The sequence below is a fragment of the Gambusia affinis genome, linkage group LG19 (assembly GCF_019740435.1).
Source record: "Gambusia affinis linkage group LG19, SWU_Gaff_1.0, whole genome shotgun sequence".
Classification (NCBI taxonomy): domain Eukaryota; kingdom Metazoa; phylum Chordata; class Actinopteri; order Cyprinodontiformes; family Poeciliidae; genus Gambusia; species Gambusia affinis.
In genome coordinates this window covers 10,439,234-10,462,672 of record NC_057886.1, presented here as the reverse complement: position 1 = coordinate 10,462,672, position 23,439 = coordinate 10,439,234, and the positions used below count along the sequence as shown (strand labels likewise).

Genomic DNA, 23,439 nt, shown 5'->3' with positions numbered 1-23,439 from the left:
CTTAAGCAGTAGGAAATTATTATTAGCAGCTATTATCATGTTAATGTTTTGATATAAGAAAAAATCAAGCGGGGAAGTTCTCTTTCTAATATACATTGTCTTGGAGAAATGTACATGCAGCTTCATGTGTTTCATATTACAACCACAACCATTAATGTTTTTTACTGCTCTGATGTGACAGCCCAATGAAAAATAGTACCATAATTTTGAAGAAAGAAACAAACAAAGCATGGCTTTCAAATAAGTCTTTTAAGAAAAATTTTTATTAATTGTTTTAATGTTATTTTCTGTCTGCTGAGCATGTTGTGCCATTTGAGGGTCAAAGGAATATTTAGTAAACATTGGATCACTGGACATGCAACCATTATTGACTGTAAGTATTGGTGTCAAAAGTTTTACGTTGTGGAAAACAAATTTTGGAAGTGTGTGTTTTTCCTATCCAATTTTTTTTTTAATTTGCAGTCAGGTGATTTATTTGCTAGTATAAAGACCTGAAACAAAGTTTTGTATTTTGTCTGCATGATTACATGAATATCACCGATTAAATAAGAACAGTTCTAGCCAAGGAATTTGAGACTTACTAGGGTTTTTACCTTATTCTTTTTTATTTTTACTCAAGTAATTTTAAAGCATTACTTCAATATATTTTTACTCAAGTAGAAGTAAATAATATACATTTAATATTACTGTTTGGCTACTCTACCCACCTTCGAGCATGCATATATCTTATTAAGTTTGCAGTAGAACTCTTTTAATTTTTAAATGACAGATTGAACAGTATCCCTTGAGAGGTCCAAATTTGGGATGTTGTTTAAAAACCTGATCACAACTTTAACCTTCTTCACAGTCAATTCAAGTTCATCTGAATAGCACATTTAAAAATAGCTTTTCAGCAAAAACACAAATAATATGTATTTTCCTAGAACTGTAAGTTATTGTAGGTATAATGGGATTAATGCGAGCGACATGAGCTTTTGCTTAAATGAGTTTATTCCATCCTTGTAATAAAAAAGGCCTTGTACATTAGCAGTAGCTCAGTGAGACTGCAGTTCTGTTTCCGTCCCCTCAGAGAGCAGTATATCGATTTTCATTAATTTACTGTAGATTAACCCTAAACTCAGTATTTCAGTAAGGCATAATGGTTATAGAGCTCTCCGTCCTACAGGGGAGTGCGGATATAATTTGACTCCAGAAAGAGATTAATATGCTACCTGCATGACATGATTTCTAAACTACGCCATGCTCAGTTTATATTTTCTCATTTATTAACCCCCTTCTTCTCCTCTTACTTCAATCGCTCTCTAAAACGTAAAAGCAGAGAATCAAAGTCGTACTTTCTGATTGCACATTTATCTGGGTATCCAGAAACAAGAAGCATTACCCCGTTACAAAGAAAATGATAAGGGACAGAGATAGAGGGGCTGAAGCAAAGTTCAGGACAGGTGTGTAATTACCAGAGATGTAAGACTGAAAAAAGGTGAAGCAGAACGGATAATTTCTTCACAGTGAGACTAAGTCAAAGAAAGGTAGGCATGAGAACCAGCGAGGAAAAGAGACTAAAGGGAACACGGGGCAAGGATTTATTCATGAGATGGTCTGAAGTGGTTAGGGACTGTGGGCCCCTCAAAGACAAGATATTTTATCCTGATACATGCAGAGCAAGAGATAAAGAGGCCTTCGGAACACAATATTTATATTAGGAATATCACTATAACTAAAACAAAGCGGAAGTATTGTTAACACCTGTCTCAAGGTGATCCAGAAAACTTCTATTTGCAGTTATTATTTATAAAGCGAACTATTAAAGGCCTTTATCAAATGTCCAAGGAAATCACTAAAAACCTTCTAATTAAAAAAGGCTGCAATAGGAGTTCTGTTAGAGAAGGGAAGCTCATATTTCTTTAATTAATTATTAAAAAGACAACAGAAAAATATGAATGAAATTGTTACATAAAAGCAAAGCTAAAATCAACAGGCTTTTATATTATAGATTTTATATTAAATCAGGTTTTTCTGTACAGCACATGTGGTTGAAAGTGCTTTACACAATAAAAACATAACATGATGAACAAACAAAAACTAAGCATAATATTACAGTACAATTCTGAGATCAGAGAGGACACACACACACACACAACCACAAAGAAGAAAACAGATCTCTTTCAGGAATTTGGCAGTTTACATCTGAGAGTAAGAGTGTTATGGTATTTTTGGTATCTTTTCCAGCTCCCTTGAGTTACTGTTTTTCCTATAATGTGGGGTGTATTGGATTTAATCTTCTCTTTCAACCTCAGTTTAAACTCACCTTCCCGTCTTGCATCAGCAGTATGTAGCTGGTATGTTCGTCCAGGCTCAGGTCATCAGGGAGAGCAGGAGACGAAGACTTATCTGAGAGTTGCTCCGACTTCAGTGATGCCTGCTCAATCTCTGCCATTCTGATCTGCTGCAAAGAGTTTGTTTCACTTACTGATGCCTTTAAAAGTCAAAGAAACACGAAACTGTGACCACTTCCAACATCCTGGAAGAACACAATCTTATCAGTGCTCACTGTGACCATCTCTAGCATGGAAAACCTTAAATATTTACAAGAATATCTGCATGAAAAAGTATGAAAACATACCGAGATCTTGCAGGATGTTTTTTTTTTTTTTGATTATTCATTAGCTTCAATAAACCAGCAACAGCATCACAGACAAAAGAAACAAAACCTCCTCTAAGATGCACCAGTTGTTGACAATTCAGAGGCAATAATGCTGTGGGGTGTGTCTGTAAAGAGAGCATGGTGAGACATTTCAAGCAAGTAGTTTGTAATCATCAGGTAAACCAATGTGTCCCATTTTCTAATGTGATATTAGAGCTTTTCAAAAACCTCTTGAAACCAGTTTTCTTTCATTTGCAGGACATGCATATCAGCTCATGTGCTCTTTCTCAGCAAAATTTCAAACAACCTGAAATCAGAAATGCAGTCTGGGCAATCCAGCAGTATTTCTTAGAGGTGGTAGAGCAATAAATAGTCAGCCTGAGCAGGGTAGATTAACCACAGTACTTAAAGCGGGCCAAGTGAAATTCAATGGAGCGAGGCTGGTTAGCCATGTATTAACACGTGCACAAAGCGGCTCATAAAGAGAGATTCACTGCTGATATGAGCCAGTTAATCACCACTGCCACAGATCCCATAGAGAACGAGAGCGAGAGAAAGAAAGAGAGAGAGACGTAATGAAGCAAAGCAAAGACACAAGCACAGCAAAGCGACTCATTAGCTCAGAGAAACACTTCACAGTTGTGCTGTTTTGATTCATGTAGTAGCCCTCACTTGTGGTACTTTGTGGCAGCACTGTATCTGACTTGCGTCTCATAGGTGGGCAATAAATAGCCTCGACGAAGAACCCTGCAAGCTTCCAGCAGGTGTTTATATTGATGTGTAACACAAACTGCGACGTCTTTCTTCTTGTGTTCTTTGCCGTGCCTTCGGGGAGAACGCAGAAGTACAAAAGGCAGAGGAAACTTTGCTACTCCAGAAGTATGTTTGGTAACACGATGGGCAACGGGAAACTGAAAGTATTCACTTCAATATAAGAAAAGGGAGAACATTGAACAGAAATGCACGAGTCACACTGGCCAGCACACACCGTTTGCTGCATCATATAAGCTCCAACCTCGTTGGAATAGCAATCGCAAGATAATTTCCTACTCAACACACAAAGGTTAACAACAGGCTTTATGGTAAATGCACTGCTGTGATTACAAATGAAGCAATATAGAAGGACGCTGGTCTAAAGGAAGCATAAGGTCAACACATGCAGCTAAATTAACGGTAAAGGTTGAACTGTCACTTTCAGGTTGCCTCAAGGGCTCTTTACAGAGTAACATGATGAATTATTCTCCTCTTACACACATTAGCCCAGATTTCCAGTAGGGCCTTTTAGACTCTCCAAAGCTGTGAAGACCTCAGGATCTCACAGTAATCTGTATGAAGATTAGCTGTACAACGGCTCCCTCCTTCACTTCCAAACACCATACATTCACATATGAAAATAAAGTCTTTTTATATTTGCCACCTTTTGTTAACCTACAATAAGTAAGTTCAATGTATTTCTTCTGGATTTAAGGTGATACACCAAAACAAAGTCATGGTAAACTGTCTGCATTTCCATATAACTTCTCTGGGTTATTGCGTGTTTCTCTACTAGCTTTCCACATTAGTTAACTAAATAGTTTGCTCAGTTTTTTTTGAAAAAAAATTTCTCAAACTCTCTTCAGATGGAGATCCCATGTGATCATCAGGACCAAGGCTTGCCAAATATTCTTCAATGGATAAAACTCTGACTTTGACTGGACCATTCAAACAATTCTGTCTGTTTTTATCTCTGCTTTTCTGTTGCAGATACAGTTGGATGTTTAGGATGGTTATTTGCTGGATGGCAAACCTTCACCCCAGTCTTTAGTCTTTTGTACCAACTCAAAATATTTCTCTTCTATTTTTCTCCTCTCCCCTTTCCATCAACTCTGATCATGACAGATTCTCTCACCTGAGCTATGGACCTCTATAATTACCATTGAACATGTTGGCAGCTTTTCTGACTAGATGATTAGAGAGTGAGTGATTTTTACTTGTAAGACATTTTTAAAACTGTTATTGAATGGTCTTACAACCTTGATATGTTTAAAGCTTGGAATATATATATATATATTTTTTTACCAAACCCTGCCTCATACCCCTTCATAACTTTATCCTTGACTTGTCTGTTGTGTTCCTTGATCTTCATGATGTTTTTGTTCACTAGTGAACAAATTTCTAAGGCCTCCACAGAACAACTGTTCTCTTAGTGAGATTAATTACACATAAGTGGAATCTATTTACTAGGTATGAGACTTTTTAAGGATTTTTTTTTAACACTGGATTTAATTTAAGGGAGTCATAGTACAAAGTGTCCAACCTTTCAGATTTTTATTCTTTTTTTTTTTTTTAAACCACATAAAATCCTAATAAAATACACTGACGTTTGCCATTGAAATGTGACAAACTACGAAAACACAAAAGGGGTATGAATACTTTGCAAGGCACTAGAGCTCAAAATAAACTGAAGCGGAACTGCTCTGGATCCTACGTAGCAAATCAGAGACCAAGCGCAGATAGCAAAAGGAGTGAATGTGCACAGAGAGGAAACATGTAAACGAGAGAAAGAGAAGATTGATGGTCTGACAGCAGCTGCAGACAGGCAGAAAGCAAAGCTGACAGGTGAGGAGGTGTAGATCCCAGTTACTTCCTCCTCTGAGCTGACCCACTGCACTTTGTCACTGTGATGGACAACACTCGCGCAGGACAGTATGTTTCTAAGTGCTTGTTGAATGCAAGACTTTCCTGTTAACAAGGCACCTTGGAATATAAACTCAAGGAGACTGTGGGTGGCCGTATGTGTGCTCTCATGCAAGCATACAGTCATGAAGGATGGGTGCATTTGTGAGCTCATGCAGAGTGGCCTCAGTAATCCATTAAACAGCCATGCAACATGGTTTCATCAGTGTATTTTCATATAGCATGCAAATGCATCTTCCTGAGTGTGACCCTGATTTGGAATGTACTGCATACATATATATATATATATAGATGTTTATTATATGGGCTTTCTAGGAATAATCAAGAATAAATCCAGAATTAATTGGATGGTCTACTTACACACTATTCCATTACAGTCTGAAATCCATCAGCTGGCAAAATTGTCCATGTTTGTACAGATAAGTATTTATGAAGGCTGATATTTAGGTATGTAATTTCTGTTTTGACTCTCCATTAGGGCTAAGACGTAATACAAACACGTTAAAATTGATCATTGCATCTAATAGCAGCTGCTTTACATTCTTGTCCTAGCTACACTTAAAAAAAATATGTGCAGAAATCTTTCACATCCAGCAGATTTATATTAGGTTTTCTGTAATCTACATCAGTGAAATCACAATAATTTCTCATTCTGTCATTTGTTGACAAAAGAATGAAATGACATTCATTAACTTCAAATACTGCTTTCCCCAACAACACACAACGTGGTAAAGCAAAAGCAAGTACGGCAATTGTTTTTCTCAAGGAGGCACCAAAGCAATTGCGTATTGAAGTACGGAATTGCGGAATGTGTTCACTGAAACTTTGAATGTAGTTGTTAGCCCTGAAAACTACAGCAGCACTGAAGAAATAAGACTGGTGTCTAGACCAGAAGTTCTCAAACTTTATGCATTATCTCATTGTAGATATAAGTCTTTGGGAAAAAAAAGAGATAAAAATACCCAATATTTCATTTTTTTAAATTATTTTAAGTTCAATAAGAAAAAGTAATTTTATTTTTATTCCTCTTTTAGGTTTAAGAGCAAAGAAAAATATAATCTTCACATGTTTTAATTTTAAATGAAAATTAGAACATTTAGAGCTTAGTTTGAGGCCTAAATATTTGAGTTTTTTTATGCAGTTATTCATTGATTACACTGTTATTCTGTTGAGAAAAATGTAGGGTGATATTGCTTGAAGACACAATTAAAGTGGCAAAACAGTGGTTAGTTTTAGGCTGTTTTTTAAATTTTTACAAAGAACCATAATATGTTTCTAAAGTTACTGGTTGTTGACCCGCTTTATTGTTGTCCAGCCAAACCTGTTTGTTGCCCTGAAAACCTGCTGTCCAGTCAGGTCTGCAGGGGTTCCTGAATTTTTTCCATTAAACATGCATTTTTCATTAGTTTACAGGTAAACTTAGGATTCCACTGTGCTTGAACCAGTAACATTGTTTATTTTAACATACATCTCAACAGCAGGTCTGATTTACATTCAGTGAAACAGTAGCACAGTTTGAGAAGCACAGATGTAGTTGGGGAAGTATTACTCTCGCTCAGTAAGCCTATGGATTTCTTGCTAAAACTCATTTTTATTGCAAGTAATTCCACTAAGAGGAGGCTAATCTTGCTAATCTTGTTGCTTTGCTTTTTTTTTTTTCTTTTTCCAAGAAGTCTGTACATGAGGTGTGAGGAGATGAAAATTACTATAAATAATAAACAATTACTAATAAATACTTAATTGCTCAGAAAAGTTTTTGCTTCCGTTCAGCTTTTTAAAATGTTAAACTTTCCATATTCTCTTACACAGCCCTGCCCAGGGTTGTGTGTGTGTGTGCCGAATAGTGTTTTATGTGTGTTCAGGGTGGTACCTCTTGCGGGTGGCCCTTGCAGTCTTTGCAGACAGGCGGAGAGGAGTAATGGTGGAAGACGGAGCCGGAGAGGTTGTCGATCATCAGCATCTCCCCATCTATTGTATCCTTGATTAGGAGAGATACGCTGTCCAACCACTGGCTCTCCTGGAACACATACACGCACACACGCAAACAAACACGCGCACGCACGCACGCACACGGACAGAAACACACACGGGACGGAGGCCAGCAGACCAGGATGCACGCAGGCACAAACATGTGCACATGCGGACATGCGAGGACAAAAAAACACGAAGGGAAATGCATACACCATTGGAAGGATTATTAAAGAGCCCGTGTGCACACGCAGGCTTTTGCCATTTAAATTTTTTTTTTTAAATCTACGTTCACAAACTGCAATTCGTCTTTCATATACAGTGCCTTGCAAAATTATTCACACCCCTGATATTAATTATCACATTTTTACATTTTATTATTTGGGGATATTGTGTCATCGACCATCACAAAACAGTTCATTACTGTAAAGCTGAGGAAAAAGTTTCATTATTTCTATTTTGTCTATATAAGTAACAATTGGAAAGGCTTTCAGTTGGAGTTAGGTCTGGGTTTCTATCACATTTATTTATTTGGTTTGGTACAAAATATTTCATTACACAATTTAGGTGACTGATGGACAGTCTCAGGTTTTTGGCAGCCTTTACCAGGTTTAACCCTGCTGAAATAATGCATGCCCACAGCATAATGCTGCCACCTCCATATTTCACCAGGGTGATGGTGTGTTATGTGCTGTGCTAGTTTTCAATCTCTGAGGCCTTCGCCACACAGCTGTATTGTGATTCAGTTATGAACAACTGGGCTTGATTTAATTATCAGGCAAAAACTAAAGAGAATTGATTACAGCATTTTTTCTGAGGAGTTATCAGAATACAAGACACTCCGCAAATAAGGAACATTTTGAAGCTTAAATAATTTTGAAAACAATGTACCCTTTTTCTGCCTCATCACGGTGAGGTTTTATTTTGGGTTGGTCTGACACATAAAATCTGGACATCCATTTAAGTTTGACATGTTATTGTGACAAAATAAAACAAAAAATGGAGGTTTGAATAGTTTTGCAAAGCACTGTTCTTGTTCACCTCTACAGCTGTAAACGTCGTAGTTTCTAAGGATACACAAACGATTCATAGATAAAAATTATGAGGCAATTTGTTTTGCTGCTCGAAAGCATTGTCAGTGATTATGTAGCAATCATTCTCTCCTCTTTATAAGTCTTTACTGTTTCACAAAAAAAAAAGAAAAAAAGAAAGACAAGATCTCGAGTAATAAAGCTCCAAATGCTCATTAGTCGAGCCACATCTAATTTTACTATCAAATCCTTGGGCGCTCAGTGTGAAGCAATTACGTTTGATATATCATCTCAATTAGGCTGTTCAATACCTTGTTGAAACAGTTTTAGATTTAGGTATTTGCCTTTTGCTCTGGGTATATTATAAGCTTTAAAGTAATTGAGCTTGAATCACTCAGGGCTTTTTTTTTTTATTGTCATCAATGATCTCTGCTTGCTTGAATCTCGTCTGCTAGATTTATTTCTGGAGACGCGTCTACCGTAGCGGCGAAAGGAAACTACTTCGAGAACGAATATTCAAAACATCAATTCACTTCAGTTGAATGCATTGTGCCTGGAGCCAAAAAAACTGTATTACATCAGAAGATATTTCCCAAAAGACACTGTGGAAATAAGGTCACTCCTCTTCAATTCCCGAATAAGCCCATTTTCATTATAAAATTCTGCAATGGTGCTTATGGGACTATACTTAGACCTGTTATGTAAACACACCATCTCATATGACTCACATGGATTTATTACATTTAGCCATGACTTATGTTTTCAAAAAAAAAAATAAAAAAAAATGAGGGGGTTAAGATTTCAAGAGCTGACCTACTGTACTGTGAGCTACATATTACTGGAGTGTTGTTGGTTTATAAAATAAAGCTGAAGAGTGACTCTGCTGAAACTAGCTTGACACATGCAAGTGTGGAAAAAAAAACACACAAACTCTGTAATTCACAGGGAGGCTTTGAATATTTTGTTATATGTGTAGGTGGAGCTTAAAATGAAAAAATAATGTTTGATTGACTGCCGTTGTCTGTGTGCTGGCCCCCATTAATAACTGTATTAGTGGACAACAATGGGCTTGTCTGGGGGGACTGGAAGTTGAGAGTAAAAGAGGAGAGAGCTGAAATTAATTACTGCCTCTATCTGACTGTCACTGGCTCAGCCATTATCTCTCCTCTCTTGCTCCTGGACTGTAACACACTGTTACACTGTAACTGTGTGTGTGTGTGTGGGTGTGTGTCTCAGAGTCCTGCAGTGTAACCTATGTAGCTTGTGCAGTTCTTCAGCAATGTTTCTGCATAAAGCTAGACACAATGAAAAGTCTTAAAAGAGCCCATCGGCTGTCGATGAAATTAGTGTCTTCCATTCGTAAGAACTCCTTGCCTGACATGCAAAACTTTGACCACCACTCAGTTAAATAAAGGCATCTTCAGTCGGTCTAAAGGTAAGGAGGAAACATTTAAAGAAGGGCTATTATTTAAATCTTTCCTATTTTAAAATGGCAGAAGAAAAAGCAAAATCATGCAGAGATGCAACGTCTCAAATCTTGATAGCCCAACGGATTTGAGGTTCAAGACCCTAATTAGTCAAGCTGATAACTTATTTAAGCAATTTCGAAAAATCACAGAAGATTAAATGTTTACAGCTGGAAGAACATGCACATATTGCAAGGGAACTAATTACGGCATTTTTTGGAGGTAAAACAATAACTGTTTACGGACAATAGAGCTGTCTAAGTAAAACTTGGATGGTAGCAGTATCAGCAATGCACAACTGCAGTGTCAATCTGACTTTGCTGCAACATCACCAAAACAACTTGTAGAATGAGTCTAGTCTATTTATGAAACAACTTTGGGGCAAACAAAGTTATCAAAGGATGTCATTTCAATTCACAGAAGGTAGAGTTGATCCTCTCAACTGTTAGGCAGCGAAAGAAAGAAGGTAGTGAGTGAGCTCACATCAACCAACACAGTGGAAAAGAAACCAAAGATCACTTTTCAATGAATAAATAAAAAAAAGAGTAAATATTCATGGTCAAATATTGATGAAAATCCACGTTGCATGTTGATGTAGAAATACGACTTTAAATTTGATTCTTCCCTCAAGAATTTCAGATATGTTATTAGTTTTGATAAATTCCCTAGTTTGCTCAGGAACCAGAGTTTGCTGAGCAAATGTGGTCTCTTGCTGAACACTTCATCTGTCAAATTTGTCCAGAAAGCAAGAATAATTATGACCCTATAAAAAATAAACCACTATACAATTTGTCCATCTTTTTTTTTTTCCCATCCAGAGGGTCTTCTGTGGGCTCTAGTGTCCCTTATATGAATTTGTCCATCATTTTACTTGCTAAGACTTGTTAGAGTCTGTGTGCATTGACCAATCTGCCTCAGACTGCAGAAGTAAAGCATGTATGGTGAATGTGCAAAAAGAGCAAATTGCATTGCTTTGTGAATTTGCTCCTCTGTGTATCCAAGAAAACCAAATTTAAATTTTGATAAAAAGGTTACATATGTATATGAAATTAGCTCTGTTAAAATTTTTGATGTCATGAGGAGGTGATGGAAATTTGAGCTTGGGATTCAGTCAGTGGTTTCTGACATATTTGATTTGCAAAAGCTTCTGCATGTTAGGTAGAAGAGTCCCTTTAATATTTTTTATTTTGTAGAAATTGCTAATTTTTGGTTCACACATTTTAACTTACTTGATATATTCAAACCCATATTTTTATATATCTAAGCACACTTCCTAATTTGAAGAAATGAGACTCCATGTCATTGAGCCTCATAACTTTTACATATATGTTTTATTGTGGACACTAACCTGTAACATATAAAAAAATGTCCAATTTTGTCTTGAGGAACTTTTGTTGTTGAACTTTTACAACACATCTTTTTCTGCATTTCAGGCCTGCAGTATGATTAAAATAATTTCATAAGGAATTATTTTCCTTAACATGTAGAGCCTTTAAGGAGAAAAAGTGGTCAGAAGATCAACAATCTGTCAACAAAAGTATGAGAAAATATATTAGATTTATTGAAAACTATTTTCCCCAAAGACAAAAATGGAAATGGAAGGGATTCCTCCAACTTGCAAATCATTAATTTGAGTAATGTGATTTTAAGTGCATAAACAAACAGCAGGAAGTCACAAATCCCAAAGACAGCTCTGCATAGAGAGCAGTCATTCATGAAATGCTGATGAACAACACTGGCTAAAAATTACTTTTGGGAACACTGTGACTCAACAGAGCAGAAATGCATTCAAGACTTTATTTTTTATTTATTTTTTGTATTAAAGAGATATTCTAAGTCAACTTTATTTATCAGTTTTGATCTTGTCAGATTGGCAACATTTGAGATGGACAGAGTGGTTGAGGTATATTCTAGATCGTTTTTGGAGGAAATCAGTTTATGTGTCATGATTTGTAAGTTTTTTGGACCTTCATCTCCGTTTCTAATTTTGACAATTTCTTTATTATTTATGTAGATCTGGTCTGAGTTCATTCTTCTGGGTGTTTACTTCTATCATACACACAATTTTTGAACAACTTTTGATCAACTTCTTTGGATAGACAAAGTTCAAGTTTTTTTTTTTTCCACTCTTAAACTAAACTACTAAGAAAATGTGTATTTTTTACTGCAGCTGAGCAGTAAAGTAACATTCATGCTAGCACAAGGCAAAAACCCAAGGAATTGAGCTGTGTATAAAATACGCTGGTCTGTTTGATCCCTTACTGCATCACTCCAGAGAAAGAGAAAACAGAGCAGGGAGGATGGGAGGATGGATATAGAAAAAGCGGGGGTGGATCCTGCCACTGCATTAACTTCCTTTGTCAGCCAGCACCAAACTAAAAATGGCTCTATGCAGCCAAGATTAGCTCTACAAAGGTGAAACTCCTTTCGGCAGAGGGTGAGTCATCTTTATGTTTGTATCTGTGTGGGTATCTCAGGTGATCATTGGATATTTCATAATAGAAGCGTGAGTCTCTGCGGACTGTCTCTTTCTTACACACTGGACTAGGAAGCAAAATTATAATTAACCCGCAAACATGAACCTGCAAGAACCCAAGAAGGAAAAAAATGGAATTGGAAAAAAAAAAAGAAACAGAGGAAAAAAAGACAATACTCCAGCCTGTAACAAGGGGTGATCTAACTACTAACCCAAAAAATTTTACTTAAACTATTTATGACATAATTTCATGTTACCAGTGTCACTGTTTTACTAAGGGATGTTTTTTTGCTGCTTCATATTTTCACAAATATGTTAATTCAGCTGCTCCTGTGGAACAATGCCGACATAAGGCAATGTTTGCTTATTTAATCTCTTCACTTGTTTCCCTTCTGACAATTACTTTGACATATCCATTTGGAAAAGTAAATCCCAACACACTAAGCTTGAGGCGATACAGTAACAAATGTATTTCAGGAAATTGCATGTAATTTCTTTTTTCATAACGTATGCATAATCTTTTACTTTGCATATTTAAAAAAAAATAAATCAGTCTATACCATTTCATATTGCGTATGGTGTGCTTTGGCGTGATGCAGGGAACGAAGCCCACAATGTTTATTGGAATACTTGTGCATGTTTGTAAAAATCTCAAAATGAAAGGCATGTTTTACTGCAGCAGCAAAATTTGCTACTGAAAATGTTTGCAAAAATCCCTTTCCTGGGAAAAATAACAAACTTTAATGTTATTTTTTTTAACCAAATAATTCATGCTCATTAGCATCCCAAACAATAATCTAACACTATATATTATTATATAATGTAATAATATATATTTTTGTGAGACTAGAGCTTGATTTGCTTTGAGCCCTCTTTATTCTGGCAGTCCTCAACAAAATCTATCTGAATCAATTCCCAAACGTCAGGGAATTGGTAAATCTCAATTTTAGTCACTTTAATGCAACAAATGTAAAAAAAATTTAAGGGTTATGGTTACTTTTGCAAGGCACTGTACATTTTAAATGATTACCATTTGTCTTTAGCAATGTTTGTGAAACAAAACATCTTTGAAGAAGAAGAATTTAGGCTTACTAAGCCTTCTATTGACTTTTCTTCTATTGACTATTCCATATCCTTCTGCTCTTCTTGTGTAGGTTTTCTTTCCTAAATGAAGCAGATTGTACTATGTACAATGTTTAGATAGATAGGGCAAAAAAAAAATGCTTCAGAAAAAATATAAATATAAATATAAAAAACTGATATAGAGGTTTCTGTTGACAGATCTTGAGCGTAACATTAATCTGTGTACTTCTTTTGACTGGCAGAAGTTTTGTATTTTAAAAGAGGTTCATAATTCGACTTTAACACAAGAGCAATTCTAAGTAGCTTCAGGAAGATTTTGGATTAAAAATTCGGTACGTTCTTTTCCAACCTGGATCAGTCTTGATCTTACTGTTTAAGTTTTGAAACAATACTGAAGGCATCCTCGTCCACCAACCGCAAGCATACAAAGCGAGTCATTTACATTTTCACTCAGTTAAAAAGTACCCATACACACGCATACAGAAATACTCACTTGTGCTGGCGAATATGACTCAGGAGAATCACAGGAATTGTAAGGTCCCTGGTTTGTTACAGGATGCCGCAACCTCCTCCCTCCTTCCCCCGTCTCGCCTCTGGCACTTCCGCCCCTCTCCCTTCTCCCTGGCGCAGCTCCAAGCCCCGATCCAACAGTCAAAAGTCCTTTGTCAACCCCCAAACCCCCACAACTGGGGGCGCCCATGCAACAGAGGGTGCCCTGGGCCAGCTCCAGCTCAATTTCTGCATCCATCTCCGCCTCCTCTTGGGCCTCCTTGTTGGAGTCGTCCAGGTGCTTCATCAGCACGGCCACCACCACATTGATGAGCACAAACTGGGCGGTGAGCACAAAGGAGACAAAATACATGGGCGAGATAAACTGAAGGCTCGGATTGCAGCCATAGTCCACACCGGAGTCATGGTTTGGTGGGCACTCCCGCAATGTGTCCTGGGGAGGGGTGAGATGAGGAAAGAAAAAAACAAAAAACAAAGTCAGAGATTGTCAAAATCAAAAAATAAGATTACTTCCTTTAGAGTCCTGAAAAAATACAAAAAGAATGAATAACATTGAATGACATTGGTAAGAAGTCCAATTTGTAATGTAATAAAACTGGCTGCTTCTCGCAAAAGTATTATGTACCTTATCGTTTCCCATTTTGTCACGTTACAGCAACAAAAGTCAGAGTATTTGTATGACAGACAAACACAAAGTGGCGTGTAACAGTGAAGTGGAAGGAATTTAATTAATTAATTAATTTATTTTTTCTTCAGATTGATTGAAGGGCGTCAGTAGACATTAGCTATCAAGTTATCACAGATTCTCCATTTTGGTTAGGGCATCATTTGGGCTATGTTAAAGAAGGAATCTGCTTTGATGTAAACCATTATGTTGCCCTTCAGGCTGTATGTACTGTGGCCGCATCAACATAGAGATGGACACAGTAAATGTGCACACTGTGAACGATTCCTTTTTCTCGTCACTCTTCCAGTAGTTTAATATATTCTGTCAAAAGATGCTTCCACCTGAGCTTTGGATCTGTGCAGCTCCTCAAAGGTTATCACAAGCCTTGTTGGCTGCTTCTGTGAATAATGCTCCTTGAATAAATGCACTCAGATTAAAGGTTGGAGTTTGTCTGAGAAATCACACTACAGCAATGAAATAATTCAACTCAATGCTTTTCGCAGCTTTTTACAGCAATGTCAATAGAAATTAACGTTACAATGTTAAAGCACCCATTAACTTATTTATTTTTATTTTATTTTATTTTTGTAAATTTTATTATCCAGAGTGTGGATTGTCTTCCACTCTAGTTAACATGAGTGCTGTGGACTTTCATCGCAGCAAAGCTGAAGTGACAAGAGTTTTCTGCAGGAAAAAAGCATATCTCAGCCAGGCTGTGACCACACATAACAATTTCAGCCCTCTGAGCTGAAGCTGGTCTTTTGTGTCTAATTTGGCTTGACATTTACACACTGTCCTCCTTCACAAAACATTTCCAATTTCAGAGTACATCCCCCTTTCCATCTTATTTCTATGCATATTTCAGACATTTGCTAAACTAAACCAGGCATTTTCTAACACACAAACATCCTCTCTCTCTCTCTCTCTCTCTCTCTCTCTCCCATTCCGTTTCTCTCATTGCAATGCCATCATGTTTTTCATTTCTGTTTTTATTTTGCCTCTGGTTAGGAGAAAGAATAATAAGTGGAACTTTTAACCCCTCTCCACTTGTGGCACAGTTCACTGGTGCCTCCCTGTATTTCCCATCCCCAATATTTCATTTTCTCTCATGACTGCATCACTAATTCCATCTCAGTTTTACCTGCTTCTCACTAATTTAGAGCAGATCTTCCGTTAATGCATAGATAGACTTTTTTTTTTTTTATGTCTCAAAATCTAGAATTCACTCTCAGAACCGGCATCTGCATTCCACATGTTTTTTTATGCGCAATGCAATCTGTGCTGCATAAATCTAATCTGAGGAATCTTGCTCCAGTATGATTTGTTTTCCCTTTATAGTGTAGGTACAGTGAAGAGGTGCTGATGGATGTAGAGTCATTATAAAATGGTGTTTCTGTAAAGAGAGAGATCGAATCCTTGTAGTAAGCTATTCCATTTTTATTATCAGTAGATTTCAAAACTCAGCAACACATTGTGGCTGTGAGATGTAGAGTGTTTCCAATCTCCTTTTCTGCCTTTTATATAAATTTCTGAAAACCTGCCTAAAATCAAGCTGCATCTGTGTGCTCTGCAGTGCTTTGTAAAAGGACGCATGTCTCTTAAACTTTCTCAACATTTGACAGATTAGAAAATGATTTTAGTAACATGCTCCATTGAGATATTTAAAGGTCTGGATGTTGAAAAAAAGATGGATTCATGAGTGACAGAATAAAGGAGGATAAATAAAAACTTATTCCACATTTTTATTTCTTAAGGCATTTCGAAAATCAAAAATGTATTTTCGCACTTCCTTCCCAATTTTACACTACTCTGTAGACGTGTCAAATAAAATCCAAGTAAAGTTACAAAATGTGAAAATGTTTAAGATGCGTGAATGCTTTTAAAATGAACTGTACGTCTATTTGAATCTTTTATGACACTAAATACAGTAAAAACTGACTGAGGGAGTCTTTTTACCTTCATGATGCCATTCCAGTTGTCGCCCGTGGAGACTTGAAACAAGGTCAGGAAGGCCATGCCAAAGTTTTCAAAGGTAGCATGACGACTCATACCTTCACATGGATAATCTTCATTGCAAACTAAGAGTGAGAGTGAGGTTAACGATGGAGCCAAATTAGGAGAGAAAAGGGGAAATACATGAAGAGGTGGTGAGAGGAAAATAAAAGCCAAGGAAAGGAATGGGACGGGATCACAAGAAAGAAACTATCAGTCGTTGGAAGAGAACTTTTCCCAGAATGAGAGATTCAGTGACGTTAGTGGCATGTATTGGTTTTCAGTTTTCTTCGAGGTCTGACCTCATGATGATCGTTTTTCTAATGTCACAAAGTGTAAACATAAAAGAGACAACATACCGCTGGCTCTGTGACAAACGTAGAACATTTCTATCACAACTTTATTTTGTTTAGACAGAAGCTAACTTTGGCCTTTCTAGGTCTAGTCAATGAAAATTGCTTGGAACGAGGTCCTTATACTGCCAAGGAAGAGAGATAGATAATGGGAGATAGATCATTCAGCTTGAATCAGGGTAGTTTTGAGACACTGTTTATGTAACAAAACACTGGATAATGGCTCGATTCCCAAGGGGCTGTCAAGAATGGCTTCAGAAGAAAATACTTTAAAATTGGATAAATGCAGCTCAGAAAATAAGACGATTACTGGGGGAAAAGGTTAACACAATTCTGAGCGCACAGGTCATGCTTGCTAGAGCAAAGACATTTTAAGTCAAACTGTCCCTTGTCTCTATGACATGCAGTGCTTTGCAAAAGTGTTGGATAGCCAGACACTATGGATCAAATTTCAATATATTACATTTATATTACAGGCCGACATAAGATAGTTCATAATTGTAAAAAGGAAGAAGTTTACAAGTTCAAGTCTGAAACTAAAGGCTTGTATATGCACTCAGTTCTCCTCATTATAATACCCCTAAATAAAATGTAACCCACCTTTCCAAGCAATTGCTGCAAAAAGATAACATCATACATATGTAACATCATACATATACCTTCTTACTACATTGAATTTAATAAAAAGAAATGAGAAAGTTTACAAAGCACTGCACTGTATCGCGATTAGAGAAATATTGTTCAATATAAGTGCAATGCACCTTCACCTGCCATCAAAATTCCTTCGCTGAAGATAAATGGTAAAATCTTACCAAGTTCTCCAAAAAGCTCTACTCCTAAGGCGGCGTAGATGAAAAACAGCAGCATGAAGAGCAGGCCCAGGTTACCCACCTGCAACACATTGACATACATGAGTAAATGTGCACAGAAACACACAACAGTTCACATGCAAACAAAGTAAAACCTTTCATTGTGTATCTGCCTTACTGCGCTTAGAAAGTTCCAACACCTGCAACAAAACCATCAGCATAACAGCAATTCTCTAATCTCTACTTATCGGTTTAATGTACAATGTGCATGTAATTGAAAACATTTAATTAAGTTTCATTTAGCAAAACTCTAAAGTCCAAAGTGTTAAAATGCAGCTTTAAATAAACCTACTGCCATTAGAATAGAAACAAACTAAACAACTATTTAGTTTCTTTTTATTAATTCAAACGACATTTAAAAACTGCAGATAGGGATTTTCAGTAAGAGTTTCTCTGTCTATTCTCTGAAATGTCTGTTGGTTGTGTTAGGTTACTCAGCTTGTTTTTGCTGCACTGTTCTTATGTTGCCATGTTCGGAAGTGTAAACTGCTGCACAGCTTATTTGGAGACTCTAAGAGGTGAACCTTTCATGCTTTTTATGAATTTCTGAGTTTGGGGGTTTTGGGACTTGGCTCGGTTCCACCGCAAAACAACCTCCTGTTAACACAACTTAACAGGGATGAAGATGTTAGACAGCACTTGGGGCTAAAATCTAATCCCATTCCTGAGAAATGAAACAGTCGCGCTGCTCCACTGAGAGTAAGAAAATTTTTCTGGCTGCTAGAACTAGACATGTCCAAAAATCAAGTATTAGTAGCTAACCTCTTTTTCCAGCAAAATACAATAGGCGGAAGGTTTTTGTCTATCTTTTTACTTGGCATAGTTCAGACTGGATATTCGTTGGCTCCGCTTTGATCCTGCTGCCAATTCTCCTCTGTTTCTTTCTTTTGATATATTTCAATAGATACTGACCACTGCAGACTGTCAACATCCCACAGAAACTGCAGTTTGGGAGATTCTCTGATCCAGTCTTGTGCTAAACTCGCTCAAACCCTTATGCTGCCTGGTTTTTCTGCTTCTATCAAAACGTTTGTTTGCAGTCTAATATATTGCATAGATAAGCAAGTGGCAAGATAAAGGGATGTTGGATCTTATTCACTTTACCTGTCCATGATCATATTTTTATTAACTGAACTGTTTGTTCGGTTCAGTTGTTATAAACAAAAGCTATGCCTTACTTTGCAGTAATAGTCACTCCTCTTAAATTACTAAACATTTAAACATCTTGTAAATATATTATGCTGTATTCTTTTAGATTTTAAAGCATAAGGACTGTTCAAATCTGTGGTATCATATTTGACGGAATGGAAATTAAATTTGCAGCTTGCCATTTCAATTGCACAGTGAAATATCACCTGAGGTAAAATCTGTCACCAGGTGTAATTCTGTGAGCATCTCTATACGCGCACAGACCCCATATGCACAAAAAGAGACCTCCTGGAACTCTTTAATTAGCCTTAGTTTTAATTACCTGCCTGACTGCCCTCGGGACAAAACAAAAGCCTGGGTGTTAATGAGGGAGGGATCAATAGAAAAGAAAGACGAGGAAGCCACTTTCCTTCAGACCTGGCAGCCCTCCCCGCACCATGCCACCTGTTCTGTGTGTTTGCTTCGTCTTGCTTTTAATGGTCAAAGGATCACATGGGAGTGTGCCTCTCCATAAATGAGGCCTATCTGTGTCAGGACGGTACCAGCACTTTGACGGTTGGCTACATCTTTAGGAGTTATCTCCCTCCCTCCTGCCTTTCTCTTCATGCTTTGGCATTCACAGAAGAGATGATTCCTAGTTTTCTGAAAACTCGGCACCAAAAATAAAAACTATTTTCTCCATTGCGGATTTTGTTCAGTTTCAGCTATTTTGCGATACTTAAGTATCTCAGACTATTAAACAGCTTTTATTTTCAGACTACAGATAATCAGAATAAAAAGCAGTCCAAACCAACCTTGCCCTATGCGAAAATGAATAATGAACCACTTTGTGTCAGAGCATTTTCACTGAAAACTCTCAGGCCTGATAAGCAGAACCTGCCTGACAGGAAGTGGATTATATAAAAAAATCAACACTTCATTTCCTTAAACTGAAGAACAGTCAGGTGTACAAAAAAACAAATGCTGTGGTAGGGGACGGTGTGTTCACAGTAATGGACGGAGTTAGCTCTCTCTCTCCCTCTCTTTATATTTATTTACATCTTTATCTCAATAACTATAATGTCAAATGGATCGTTTTGTCTCAGAAAGTGTCTGTAGATCATATTTGTTGTGAATCACTGCAATGTAGAAACCATAAAATGAAACAAATAAAGGACATTTGAAGCAATCTTTCATGATTTCATGTTTTCATTTTGTTATTTATTTTTTTAAGCATGATTCATTGTCTACCATGTCTTCACTTCTACACTAATAATTTTTGCAGCATCAGTAAGTACAAACAAAGCTGACGTTCATTTCTGGAGCTGAAACTGAAGTGCACTGAGTAAAGAAATATTGCGACTGTGGACACTTCCTAACTAAATCTGCAGACTGCCTGTTTCTCACTGACTGTGATCTCAGTAAGAAAATCTCCATTCTGTAGTACTGAAAGCAAACTTCTGTGCACATGCATTTGTTTTCCACTTTCCTAGACTTTGATTTAAGGTTTACTGGGGTTGTCTAAAGGTCAACAGTAAATGAGAAGCAGGGTGCGTTTCCCAAGACTCTTGACGGAGACTGACCAAATTTCTCTAAGGAATTGGGGTGTCTGAGTCAGGAAGGAAGGATGTCAGACAGTGTTCAGGTGTACCTGAGGCAGGGCTTGAACAACTGTATCCAATAAGGCTCTCATTCCGGTTGCCATCTTCAGCAGCTTCAACACTGTGTGAGCATTTGGAAAAAGAAACAAAAAATGAGATTAAAGATAATTCAATGGAGATTGATTTTAGGTTCAATGTAACAATATATACCATTAGACAATTGAAATATTTCTGTCCTTCTTAATATGTAGATGCAAAGAGAACAACACTTCAAGCTACTGCGGCTATGCAGCAAACTGACCTGTGAAATTATTTAACAGTTTAAACATTTATGCTTCAACACACTAACAAGATCATATCTTTTATTTACAGGATGTGTGGTGTGAAATGAATGTGCTAGAGTGAGGATTTCTGAAACGTCTGGCATTTGTTACCTCGTGCTATCCTCAGAACCCTCATGATTCTGATTATGGTGGGGTTGATGGGCAGGGCGGCGCTGATCTCAATTTCCTCCAGAGTGATGCCCATTACTGACAAGAGAACAATGGCGAGGTCCAGCTGATTCCACCTAATGCAGAGCCCAAATGTATGCAATCAGGATGCAGTTCAAAGATTTTCTTTTGATTTAGGCTGCATTTAAGCTAATTTCCTGTCATGTGTCCTGTCTTGATGTATTGTTGTACCTGATATACTATCATGTAAAAGGCTTAAAAGTATAAAATTAAAAAACTTCATTCTTTTAGGTGCAGGCTTTTAACTTATTGACTTTTATTGAAGTTCAAACAGTAAGAGGTTTCTTAAATGACTTTCAATAACTGCATCTGGTTGTCTGCTGTCACAGTGTCTCTTATCTTACTATACTCTGTTCCTGATGTCAAAATGCTGTTGCTGAGCAACAACCTGCAGCTTATATGACAAGTTGTTCTTGTTATTTAGTTACTGAAGTTCAGCTTAGGCTGCAAGGCCAAATAAAGAAGAGAAAGTCTGAAAAAAATCTAGATCTGAGATCACAAAATGAGGCGTCTGCCATGATTGAACATTTGGCAGGGTTATGCAATAATGGTGTGACACCTGTCATCTTTGAATCATCAAGCTTTTCATGAAAGTTTTCTCTGCTGCAGTGTGACTTCCCGTCAGTGATTATTTGTCCTATGCTCAATTTTTCTTCCTCCTCAATCCCACACGTTGCACTTGTAGCCATATTTGAGACAGTAGAATTTCCTTTAAGCGGTGCCCATGATATTACATCATTTTTTGTTTTAAAGAACATAGCGCAAACAAGCTCCTTTTTTCTACATTTATGTGTTAATTTCTGCTCCAGTGACCCAGTTTTGAAGCTACGAGTGACCCTAAACTATAAATCACTCTATGCACAATGACTGTTCACGGCTGTTGCTGGCACCACATAAAAAGAGACAAAGAGCTCGAAGATAACCGAGTGATAAATTCTCCCTACATCCGCCCATCTTTTTCTCATTTCATCACTCGTTTGTGCCCTTCCTCTTTCATTTTTGATCAGACCAGCTTCCCCTGCCATATATTATCTGTCCTCCATCTCTTTTTCTGACCGTTTCTTCTCATCCTCTCGCGCTCAAAGATTTTCATCAGGCGCTAAAATAGGTCATGACATTAAGTTACCATATAAGCACCCAAATTGCTTTCCGCCTTAATTAGGCGCCATGCATCCTAGATGAGAAGGGGACATTGGTCTTGTCACTGTACATGGTGTAGTGGTATGACAGAGAAAATGAGATGGGACCATGTTGATGCGTTCTTACCATGAGGACCAAACAAAGATGGAAGTGTGTGAGATGTAGGAACGTGAAGTCCTACAACTTAGTCCTATAGCATCATATGTGAAAAACTGTGAGACAAGTTGATTGTTTTTCAAGCAAAACCTTACAAATAACCAACACATAACACACATTTATGCAATAAGGGAATAATACATTTACAGCACCCTTCATTGTTATTGGCAACATTAGTAAAAAGGTGTAAAAAGCTCTAAAATAAATAATTGTTTTAATGAATAGCATAATTTCCCATTGGAAGTCAAAATTTAGAAATTCAGACTTTACCTGACTATATTTATTTAGAGGAAAGCTCCTCATCCAACAAGGAGAATCAACATTTCACAATTAATACAGAAAGAACAAAATAATATATAGAAGGTTATTTCACAAAATGAACATTTTAAAAGTTTAAATAATTAAAAATAACTTTGTGTGCTTCTAGTGATTTTGTTTGTAAAGAGGGATTTTCTTCCTCACCAACAAAATCTACTTCAAATATATATTAAAGTTCTTTTCGTGTAATATTTTGTCTCTGCAACAAATAGTACACTTATTTCAAGGAATCTAATGATCTTTAACAATAAGAAGTCTGCTTTAGGTCTGTGATCTAAGGAATACTAAGTCTTTATGTTGTTTATCCATTACAGGGATATTTCTAAAACAGAATATAGCTCTACTCCGATTCAAATATTTCAACACGTTTTATAATCCTCAAAACTGTTAGACCTCATTCCATTAACACTTGATCAAAGCAAAATTATGACTTAAAAAAAGCACTTTGAGCTAAACAGCTATTTATTGTGGCACTATTTATATGACATTTTCAGTCAAGAGATTAACGTTTGTGCCAGAGCTCTAATCGCCCCTTCAATGCTTAACATCTTTTTTTAATCGCATTTGTTACAAGTATATAAAGAGAAACAGAAGCATCCTGCAGTCTTGTTAAAATTGTTTGCAATCCCTTACACACCCACAATGTTGAAAATTCAGCCGCCTTAAATTCAAGCCATTACCTGTCTTTGAAGAAGCGCCGGAATCCAAATGCGATGAGCTTGAGAATGGATTCCAACACAAATGTGGAGGTAAAGAAATAGTTGCAGTACTTTAGTGCAAGGTCCAGGGACTGAAAAAAAAAAAAAAAAAAAGACAGTGAGAGAGCCATGGTGTGCGGGCATGTGTGTGTGT

General features: G+C 37.0%; 1 protein-coding gene across 5 annotated transcripts in view; it reads right to left on the bottom strand.

Moving 5' to 3' along the window:
• LOC122822409 (voltage-dependent T-type calcium channel subunit alpha-1I-like) overlaps nt 1-23,439 on the bottom strand; it is a 161,376-nt gene that overhangs the window by 12,804 nt on the left and 125,133 nt on the right. Inside the window, exons 27-34 of one of the 5 annotated variants that reach the window (XM_044101054.1) lie at nt 23,268-23,377; nt 20,896-21,029; nt 20,512-20,582; nt 17,676-17,754; nt 16,475-16,596; nt 13,835-14,284; nt 7,188-7,334; nt 2,306-2,443 (exon numbers count right to left, since the gene is read on the bottom strand). In XM_044101054.1, the coding sequence (XP_043956989.1) occupies nt 2,306-2,443; nt 7,188-7,334; nt 13,835-14,284; nt 16,475-16,596; nt 17,676-17,754; nt 20,512-20,582; nt 20,896-21,029; nt 23,268-23,377 (1,251 nt within the window). The remainder of the gene's footprint in view (nt 1-2,305; nt 2,444-7,187; nt 7,335-13,834; nt 14,285-16,474; nt 16,597-17,675; nt 17,755-20,511; nt 20,583-20,895; nt 21,030-23,267; nt 23,378-23,439) is intronic. The other 4 variants (XM_044101055.1, XM_044101056.1, XM_044101057.1 and 1 more) reach the window with 4 other exon arrangements.